Source organism: Solanum verrucosum, unplaced genomic scaffold (assembly GCF_900185275.1).
Source record: "Solanum verrucosum unplaced genomic scaffold, falcon-dt-bn FXZP01000039.1, whole genome shotgun sequence".
In the NCBI taxonomy this organism is placed as follows: domain Eukaryota; kingdom Viridiplantae; phylum Streptophyta; class Magnoliopsida; order Solanales; family Solanaceae; genus Solanum; species Solanum verrucosum.
The window spans coordinates 66,586-77,792 of record NW_026020242.1 but is presented as its reverse complement, the minus strand read 5'-3'; the positions used below and the strand labels follow the sequence as shown (position 1 = coordinate 77,792).

Genomic DNA, 11,207 nt, shown 5'->3' with positions numbered 1-11,207 from the left:
AGAGACCTCCACCTACGGACCGTAGGTGGAGTGACGGGCTGTTCTGTGCCTCGTTGCTTGGGTCTGGGACTTGGTCATGGGAGCTAAGTGTCACGGACTTAGAGTCTTACTAAAGCTCCGTGCGGCACTTGACAACTTACTCACGAATCTTTCACGATCTTGTAAGCTCAAGTAAGCCCTTTGAAACTAAGATCTCTTAGAGAATGCTTAAGGAAAGACTTAGAGAATTTTGGAAGAAGGCTTTTGTATTGCTTTTGGAAGATTGCTTACAAACTTGCTTGGTTGGTGCCTTGCAAATGAGGGGCACCTCTATTTATACTAACTCCTAGGGACTAAAGTACAATTTTAAATTACTTTCTAAGTCCCTAAACTTATTTACACTTTGGTCCTAGCTCTAGAACTTTCTACACACTCTAGGACCTTCCATTGCTTTCTAAGTCATTCTAGAGAATTCTAGGGAATTCTCTAGTCTTCTTGAATAATCTAGAGGGTTCTAGAGTTTTTCAGAAACCTCTCCACAACTCTAGACCCTTCCGCCCCTATCCGAACGCAAAATTCTACTGCGAAGTGGCGGGACGTGACACTCTCCCCCACCTATTGATGCGACGACCGCGTCGCATTGCCGCTACATCGTCATCCGAGCCTTGTGCGTGCGTGACCAATAGTCCATTGACTCGATTAAGGCCCTTGCGCAACGCCTTCAACATCTTCCATAGCCCACTTAACTCGGACTTATGGCTCATCTCCTTCTTAGGATGTGCGCGCCTCGGCAGCTTCTTTGGCATCACGGTATTGTTCTCTTTTGGCACCTTCTTCATGCACGGTGGCAAAGACCTTCCTGCACCATTGTCCTTCTTCGAACTTGCAATGGTGGCTTTAGACGTCGACTCCTTCTTCTTAGGGTTTTTCTCGAGCTGCATGGCCATTAGGTGGACTTGTCCTTCCGTCTTTGGCACCTTGACCATGGGCACCATACATGATCTTCCTTGCTCCATGACTAGAAGTCGTTGGAGGTAGGGTTCGATCACCGCGTGGCACTGCTGGAAGAACTCCTGCCCAAGAATTATGTCAAAGAGATCTAATGGAGTGACAGTGAAGTTGGTCTTACCTTGCCACTCGCCTAGCGTGATGCTCACTCCATGCGCGACTCCACTCACAGGAGTCGGGGGTGCATTGACCGTTCTGAGTTGGGCGTTGCTTGAACTGTAACTCAACCCCAACCTCGTTGATGCCTTTTTGGTCATGAGATTGACCTCTGCACCCGTGTCGACCAAAGCACAAGCGGGTTTTCCATTGATCTTAAGGTCGACATACTGCGCGCCGTATCCTCTTGGCTTCTCTGGCTGCTTCGTGATGGCTCCGCATAGTCCTATCAAGCCCAACTGCGTCGTCCCTTCGCCTTGTCCTTGCTCCTGGGCGTCTTTCTCCTTCCGCTCTCGCAGGATGGCACCAAGGCTCTTCAGTTCGGGGCACCTTGCATAACCATGCGGCCCGCCGCATATGTAGCAGCCACCTTTGTTGGCAACCTCTATCTTCCTCTCCATGTTGCCATGATGTCCAGACTTCTTGCCATCAGACTTATAGGTGTCATGCTTCTTGGGATGTGGCCGCTGCTCCTCGCCTTTGCCACGATCTCCCCCACCATGATCATGACTACCTCTCATCTCTTCTCCTCTGGCTCTGTCCGGCTTCTCCTGCCTGAAGTCTATCAAAGCTTCGGCCTGCGTGATGGCTTCATCTATGGTCCTGACTTGCCGACGTTCCAACTCTGTCCTGGCCCAATTTTGCAGCCCATCCATGAAGTGGAACAACATATCATCATCCGTGAGGTTAGGAATTTGAAGCGTGAGGGTAGTGAATTCCTGCACATATGCGCCGATGCTACCTGTTTGCTTCAGCTCCCTAAACTTGCGCTTCGCCTCATAGATGACGTTGTTAGGGAAGAAGGCTTTCTTGAACTCCTCCCGGAATTGCTCCCAGGTGTTGATGGTGCACATCCCCTTCCCTATCTCGGCCTCCTTGCGCCTCCACCATAGCATGGCCATTTCTGAAAGATACAACACAGCGGTGTTGATCTTACTCTCGTCGCTCTTCAGCCCGTTGCACTTGAAGTAATTCTCCAAATGCCAAAGTAAATTCTCCACCTCTTGCGCGTCACAGACGCCTTTGAACATAGGTGGCTTGGGAGCCTTGACCCTGGCCTCCCTATCTCGGTCAAGAGACGATGATCCTCCAACTGCCACACCTTCCTTGAGTGCTTTCATCTCGGCCTTCATGGTCTCAATCGTGCTCAACGCCTCTATGAGCCGACACTCCAAGGAAGTGATAGCCTCCTTCATCTCAAACTCGGCCCGCTGACGTCCCTCCAACTCTTTGCGAATGTATTCGGTCTCCTCAAGGGTGAAGTCTTCAAGAGTCTTGAACTTGCCATCAGCCACGTTCAAACGCCGGCCTAATATCTCCACGGCCTGCCTCGCCACTTCATCCTTTGCGACCCATTCTTCTCCAGGGGTGACGTCAATAGGCTCCTCGCCACGTTCATCGTCACTTGCTTCGGTGGTCGAAGGTGGATGAGATGTTAGCGCCTCGCTTGGTGTAGGATCCAACAGCATTTCTTCAGGACTCTTTTGGTGCTTCTTACCCTTTCGGGCCTTCTTTCCACCATCCGGACGGATGCTGGTGGTGCTAGCGGCGTTTACGTCCCCTTCGGTTGCCATTCCATTAGTGCAAACCTTCGCTCTGATACCACTTTGTCATGGACTTAGAGTCTTACTAAAGCTCTGTGCGGCACTTGACAACTTACTCACGAATCTTTCACGATCTTGTAAGCTCAAGTAAGCCCTTTGAAACTAAGATCGCTAAGAGAATGCTTAAGGAAAGACTTAGAGAATTTTGGAAGAAGGCTTTTGTATTGCTTTTGGAAGATTGCTTACAAACTTGCTTGGTTGGTGCCGTGCAAATGAGGGGCACCTCTATTTATACTAACTCCTAGGGACTAAAGTACAATTTTAAATTACTTTCTAAGTCCCTAAACTTATTTACACTTTGGTCCTAGCTCTAGAACTTTCTACACACTCTAGGACCTTCCATTGCTTTCTAAGTCATTCTAGAGAATTCTAGGGAATTCTCTAGTCTTCTTGAATAATCTAGAGGGTTCTAGAGTTTTTCGGAAACCTCTCCACAACTCTAGACCCTTCCGCCCCTATCCGGACGCAAAATTCTACTGCGAAGTGGCGGGACGTGACATAAGGCTACCTAGACTTAATTCGTGACCTATGGAGCAGACTTACGGTGATTCGTTTGATAATGCAATTAAGTCATTTCTAACAAGACCTAAGCATTTTATGAACATGCATCACATAAGAAGATCATGGAAACATACTATTAACACATGACTTCACATAAAAGCAAATCAAGAGGAACTTATCATCTCAAGCTTAAATGAGAGTAAAAGGAAAGGAAGAGGATATCGGAACATCTCATTGGCCCTTTGCCTTCGAAATAACATTCTTTACCATATTCCTTACTAAGGAGCACTCCTTACCAATCTCTGGAACAACTTCCTTGTTCTTCTATTTCTTGACTGGCCGGTCCAAGACCTCTACCGGTACTTCTAAATTAGAGAGGTTCTCACTAAGCAACTAAAGTTCACAAGCAACCTTACTAACCCTAGTCAAGATCTCACATGAGCCTAACAAACCGGGACTAAACTTCTCATACTTACTACACCTCTCAAGGTGAACATTTCTAGGAACTCTAATTCATGAACATCACTTAGATTTCACATCACCACACAAAATGATCCTAAACCATGGTGAATTACACTCCTATCCTTCTTAGAGGATTCTATTCACTCAACCCATCTAGACATTACTTAAACACCCTATTCAACAAATCTATCAACATACCTCAAAACTCATCATAGCTAGGTTGGGTTCTACCAACAACTAAACATAACCACTCAATAACCTTGCTAGATAGGCACACCATCCCCCACTTGGGAGTAAGACTACACGAAATTTTCTAAACATCATTCATATTAAAAACGTCTTCAAAGTCTATCTCAAATCTTACCAAGTAACGTAGCCATAATTGGAATCTCAACCAACCTTTCTCCCTTACTCCTTATAGTATAAACCCTCCTAATAGTCACATCCTAAAGACCATCGGATAAGGGATAAGAGAGAGCTTATAGGTCTATGGCACGACTTAGAGAATGAAGAAGTGAGATTTTTCCTAAGCATCCAATAGCCTTCTATTCATAAAATGTGTCGCGACTCACACCCATGAATAGAACTCTACATAGATGTGGTTTGAGACATCCTAAAACTTATCCCAAAACCTTATGCTCTAATACCAAGTGTTTCACGCTACGAGAGCACCCCCTAGACGAGACAAGGTTTACTTGACCCCGAAGGGGTCTCGTACAAGTCCTTAGCATAATCATAACATAAGTTGATAGAAAAAACGAAGGAATTTGAAACTTTTAAAACAACAATTTCAAATCTTTATAAAAGAGTGCGGAAGCTTTCTAGACTATGTCTCAAACCATCTATTACAACTTTAGAATAAACTTTTGGGACACTGCACCTGCAATAGTCTAAGAACATAAAGAAATGACATAAAGGTAAGTGAATGTTGTCCTTGAAACTATGAGGACTCACCAAGATCTTCAACTCTTCTAGATCCTTGAAACCTAGCCTCCAAAGCAACTCAAGCCTCCAACCCTACATTTGGTTAGAATGTAGGCAATATGTGTCAGTACAAAATGTACCAAGTATGGAAGCTATCCCAACATCATAAGAGCATCTCAAATGGTTAGTCAACATAAGGCATAAGCATAAGAGATAATAACATGATCATAACACAATCAATGTAGCCATAGGATAGTCATCAACACAAGCATCATATAAACACAAGTCAACATAAGATATATTTAATGAGCATTGGAGATACATCATAATCATATTTACCAATTCCTCATCATAAGTATCATACAACCATAATTAGCTCTTAGTCTTCTATATCATGATAGCACCATTCTCAAGAAACCTCAAAAGCATACAAGTGCAGGACAAGAATAGCATCCCATAATACTACCCAAGCCATGTATCCCTTATTGGTCATCTTAATCATATTCTACATGCATAGTCTTCTAAGTCCTTAGGTTTCATTGACATAAGGGCATCATACTTCTAGGCAACCTCATCGCACACTCGTGCATTGCATGAAAGGCATCCCATAATACCCTACACCCTAAGCATAACTCTGAAGTCATCCTAGTCATATTTACCCTACTTTGGTTTCATTATTCACTAATCTTCTCATAACTAAGAGAATCTCTCACATTTAGTCAACTATAGTAAGGAAGGTAACTATGGCACAATCCTATCTTAACTTACTCTATTTAGTAACCCTAAGTCATACTTGTGCAATGCAATTATAGCATCCCATAATACTAATCTTGCTAAGTTTTACTTTTAGGTCCTCTTACTAGCCTTTCTTGGTTTGAAACCTATTTCCACTCTTCATCTTTAGAACACTATGAGGTACTCTCTTAAGCATATCTTAGTTCATTTATAACTTGACCCCTATGAGATACCCCTTTTTGTATGTCTAAGTTCATTACTAGCATGGATACTATGAGGTACTTACTAAGTATGTCTATGCCCATAACAGTTTGAACTCTATGAGATACTCTCTAAAGTATGTCTATGTTCCTTCTTCACATGGACCATATTAAATGCTATCTTAAACATGTCTAAGTCCATCTATTCTTTAGAACACTATGAGTTACTTCATTAAGTAAGAAGGTTCATATTGCTTTGAACACTGCGAGATGCTTCTCAAGCATGTCTTAGTTCATAGATATGGAGATTGCTACTATGAACCTTGACTCAACTATGTGAAGGATGCCATCTCATGAGATCTAACTATGGGAAAACCCACACTCTACTACGTAAGAGTTCCCTCTTGAACTTGGATAGTCCTCACATCAACTAGGTGTGTTTCTCTTTTCTTCTTGTAGCCCGAACCCTTTCTTGTGTGACACTCCATCTCATTGTCAATATCCAGTTGGAGCCAAGTATACACCCCAAGGTTTACTTGTTAAGGCTTGCTTAACAGTCATATCTCATGGAAGAATGTCCTTGACAATCAAACTATGATCAAGTGATTCTATCACTTCACACATGAACTTTCATAAGGTAGGTTAGGTAAGTATTGGCCTTTCACCATAATCCAACCTATTAGGGTCTAGCTTTGAAATTGGGGGTTTTTGAGGGGCTCCGTGGATGAAAACTATTCATGGATGAAGGACTACCATACCTTAGCTTTTAATTCCAATGAAATTGAGTGAAAAACATGCTCCTTCAAACCTTAGCTTCACCTTTCTTCTTCTTCTTCTTCTTTGGAGTTCTAGAGAGAGAGTTTTGGGGGGAAAGTTGGTTTTGATTTGGGATTTAGGAATTATTTGGAAGATGACTTGATTTGGGGGTCTTGAATCATTATATAGTTAGTCTAAATTAATACAAAACGATGTCACTTAATATTAACTTAAACTGTAAAACCCCTAAACTCCCCTAGAGTCAACTGCCAAAAAACATATTCAGGTGACCACCCACGACCCCGCTGCCATAGTCCATGGATGGTCCCACGTGGTGTGCTGGTGGTTCATGGGTTGGGTTCTGCAATTCATATTCTGGGGGGTCTTCACCCACGACCCCTTGCCCACGGGGCATGGGTCCACCTACTAGTTGTGGTTTCCCTCTCGTGGGTGGACTATTTTGGGCCATATTTTTGTGCCCTCCTTAAGGACCCTTGGATGGTCCTTTGGGGATCGTACCTTGACATTCTAACTAAAAATCATATATATTGAGTACCGGGAGTTATTTCCAACTCTAACCCTCGCGTTAAGCTCTAGTTTAGCCTACTGGTTTCTGGGGTGTTAGATTATCTCCCCCTTGGGATCATTCATTATCGAATGACGATCTAGAAACCTTACGAAATTAAAGACTCAAGACTAGCTGCCCATCATGCATGAAACATCAAAAGTAATGCACAATTCAAATGAGGAAACTTCAACTCTATCTCAAACATAATCAATGTAACGTAAGGAAGTAGGAACTGTAATCTAACAACCTATTATGCATGAAAATGTAACATTTCTCATATTAACAGGAGGAACTACCTTCTCCAACTAAAATCATGCTAAACACAATATCTTGGAGCCAATATGCAATTACTCTCAAAAGCATACTAAAGCATGTTCATCAATTCATCTCATGAAGTCAAATAGACAACTCATACTAAATGCCCAACAACATGAGGGACATATATCATGAAAACTTATTTTTTTACAAAACAAGAACATGCATAACATAAGGAAATCATGGAAAAAAACATATACCCACATGACTTCCAAAACACTAAAACTCAAGAGGAACTACTTACCTCAAGCTTAAATAGGAGTAGAAGGAACGAGATGAGGGTATCGGGAATTCATATCGGCCTCGGCCTCCCAAGTAGCACCCTAAACTAAATGACTTCTTCATTAAACCTTCACAGAGGCAACTTCCTTGTTTCTTAACCTCTTGACTTGCCGGTCTAGAATTTCAACCGACACCTCTTCATAGGCAAGGTTCTCCTTAATCTCTAAACCCTCTAAGGGGACTATGGTTGATGGATCCCCAATACATTTCTTCAACATTAAGACATGGAACACCGGATGCACCACACCAATTCATTTGGCAAGTCTAACTCATATGCAACCTTGCCCACACGCCTAAAAATCTCATAAGGACCCACAAACCAAGGACTAAGTTTCCCCTTCTTTCCAAACCTCATAACACCCTTAATGGGCGACATTTTAAAATAAACCCAATCATGGACATCAAATTCTAAATCCCTTATTCTAACATCGGCATATGACTTTTGCCGACTTTGGGCCATTCTCAACCTCTCTCTTATTACCCAAATCTTCTCAATAGCTTCTTAAACCAATTCGGGACCAATAAGACTAATTTCAGCTACCTCAAACCAACTAACCGGACACCTACATCTCCAATCAAACAAGGCTTCAAACGTAGCCATCTCAACACTTGAATGGTAACTATTATTATAGGCAAACTCAACTAATGACATATGGACATCCCAATTGCCTTTAAAATCTATCACGCATGCCCTCAACATGTCCTCTAAAGTCTGAATGGTGCATTTCGCTTGACCATCCGTTCGATGGTGAAAAGTTATGCTAAGATTCACCTTAGTACCTAGCCCTTTTTGGAAGGACTTCCAAAAACTATGAAGTAAATTAGGGGCCTCGATTCGAAATAATAGACAAGGGAACTCCATGTAACCTTATTATCTCCTTCAAATACATTTTAGCATATTTTTCCACCAAGACACATTGACGGGAATGAAGTGAGTGGACTTAGTCATTCGGTCCACTATTACCCATATCGAGAAGTGTTTCCGCCTAGTACGTTGCAAGCCTACAATAAAATCCATGTTCACATCTTCCTACTTCCTAGTGCAAATATCTTGTGATAAGGATCCCGACCTTTGGTTCTAAACCTTAACTTATTGATAATTAGGACATTTGGCTATAAATTTTGCGATGTTCCCATTCCACTAATAAACTTCCCGTAGCTCACGGTACATTTTGGTGGATCCCGAATGAATAGAATATAGAGAACTATGAGCTTCCTCTAAAATTTGCTCTCTCACACCATCAACATCAGGAACACATAACTGACCTTGGTACCAAAGCACCCCATCTCCCCCTTGAGAGAATGCCTCAACTGACTTTTTGAGTACCGACTCTTTCAATTTAACTAATATAGGATCAATGCTTTGCTTGACCTTCAAATCTATCACAAAGGACGATTTGGACCCATTATGAACCATGACACCACCGTTGGTGGAATCCACTAGTTCAAAACCTAGCCGAGCTAACCTATACACATCACGAACCAACTCTTTCCTTTCATCCTCTACCTAAGCCACACTACCCATGCACAATATGCTATGTGTGTCCATTACCACATTAGCCTTGCAAGTGTGATAAAGGACACTCATGTCATAATCCGTCAAAAGTTATAACCACCTTCATTGACGAAGATTCAAGTCCTTTTGACTAAACACATATTGAAGACTTTTGTGATCGGTGAAAACATCCACATGGACCCTATACAAATTATGCCTCCATATTTTTAAGGCATATACAACCGCTGCTAATTCAAGAACATGGGTAGGATAATTCTTCTCATGGACTTTAAGTTCCCTTGAAGCATAGACAATAACCTTACCATTTTACATAAGCACACATCTTAACCCAACTCTAGAGTCATCACAATACACCACAAAACCATTTATACTCTCTAGTAAGGTCAACACATGAGTGAAAGTAAGTCTATCTATCAATTCTTGGAAACTTTTCTAACAACCTTCTGACCACTCAAACTTTGTCTTCTTTTGAGTCAAAGCTGTCAATGGACAAGCAATGGAGGAAAACCCCTCAACAAACCTCTAATAGTAATCGGCCAAACCCAAAAAACTTCTAATGTTGAAAGGAGTTAGAGGTCTAGGCCAACTCTTGACCGCATCCGTCTTCATAGGATCTACTTCAATACCCTTGCTTGACACAGTATGACCAAGGAAAGCTACAGACCTTAACCAAAATTCACAGTTGCTAAACTTTGCAAAAAGTTGTTGGTCCTTGAGAAGTCATCAAATTCGTAAGTGCTGCCGGGGAATTTGTCAACCCAAACGACATAAACACAAATTCATAGTGACCATATCGAGTCCTAAAGGCCGTCTTTGGGATGTCAACCCCTCTCACCCTTAATTGGTGATAACCCGAACGAAGATCCATTTTGGAGAAATAGCTAGCTCCTTGAAGTTGGTCAAACAAATCATCAATTCTCAGAAGGGGATATTTATTCTTAATGGTCACTTTGTTCGATTTACGATAATCAATGCATATTCTAAGAGATCCATCGCTCTTTCTAATAAACAATACCGGAGCACCCCATGGAAAGATTATCGGTCGAATAAAACCCTTATCTAGCAAATGCTTTAATTTCTCTTTCAACTCTTTCAACTCGGCCAGAGCCATTCTATAAGGAGGAATGGAGATAGGTTGCGTGTCCGGTAAGAGATCAATACCAAAATCTGTTTCTCGCTCGGGAAAAATATCTGGCAAATCATCAGGAAAAACTTCAAGAAACTCATTCACTACCGGAACTGACTACAAATAGGGCTTTCGGACTTAACATCCATCACCCTAAGTAGATGGTAAATACACCATTTGGAGATCATTTTCCTAGCTTTAAAGCAAGAAACAAATTGCCCTCTAGGGATAGAATTTTCCCCCTTCCACTCGAAGATAGGCTCATACGGAAATTGGAATCTAACAACCCTAGTCCTACAATCGATAAAGGCATAATATGCATGCATCCAATCCATACCAAAAATAACATCCAAGTCTAACATGTCTAAATCTACTAAATCCACCAAAGTAACTTTATAGGAAAAGGAAATGGTTCAACTTCTATAGACTGTTTTAGGCACCACTAAGTCACCAACCGAGGTAGAGACCGAAAAAGATTCTACTAACATTTTGGGGAGTATTTCAAACTTCATGGCCACAAAAGGTGTCACAAAGGACAATGTGGCACCGGGATCTAACAAGGTATATACACCACATCCGGGGAGCTCTCTTGGTCACCTCGGGATTGAAGAGCATAAAAGCGGTTTTGCTTTTGAGCATTAGAGTTTGAACCACTTGGAGGAGCTTCTTTATCTTCTTCTCTTCACTTACCCTTGAGCATTGGACAATCTCTTATCTTGTGGACAACCTTCCCTCAACTAAAACACCCATCGGTACCAAGAAGACACTTGCCGTCATGCTTTCTACTACATTTTTCACAATTAGGCCTAGCAACCTATGAACCACCACTATTACCTTCTTGAGGTTTAGGATTGGAAACCCTATCCTTGTTGATGCTTGGGGAAGTATTTAAGGGACCTTGGTTGGAGAACCTTTGTTTGAACCGTTTCCAACATTGTCCATCGTACTTAGCATTGGAGTAATTCCCATCACCAGTTCTAGCTCTTTTCACCTCCTTATTCATGTCTTTAAGTTTCTCATCCTCCATTTGTTAGGCATACACCATACAACGTGAGATATCCATATTATCATGAAT

The 11,207-nt window shown here is 42.0% G+C and overlaps 1 protein-coding gene across 1 annotated transcript; it reads right to left on the bottom strand.

The window, feature by feature from the left end:
• Positions 1 to 557: 557 nt before the first annotated feature.
• On the bottom strand, positions 558 to 2,717 carry LOC125832885 (uncharacterized). The gene has a single exon (XM_049512070.1). The coding sequence runs from the start codon at positions 2,715 to 2,717 to the stop codon at positions 558 to 560; it is 2,160 nt and encodes a 719-aa protein (XP_049368027.1).
• Positions 2,718 to 11,207: the final 8,490 nt, after the last annotated feature.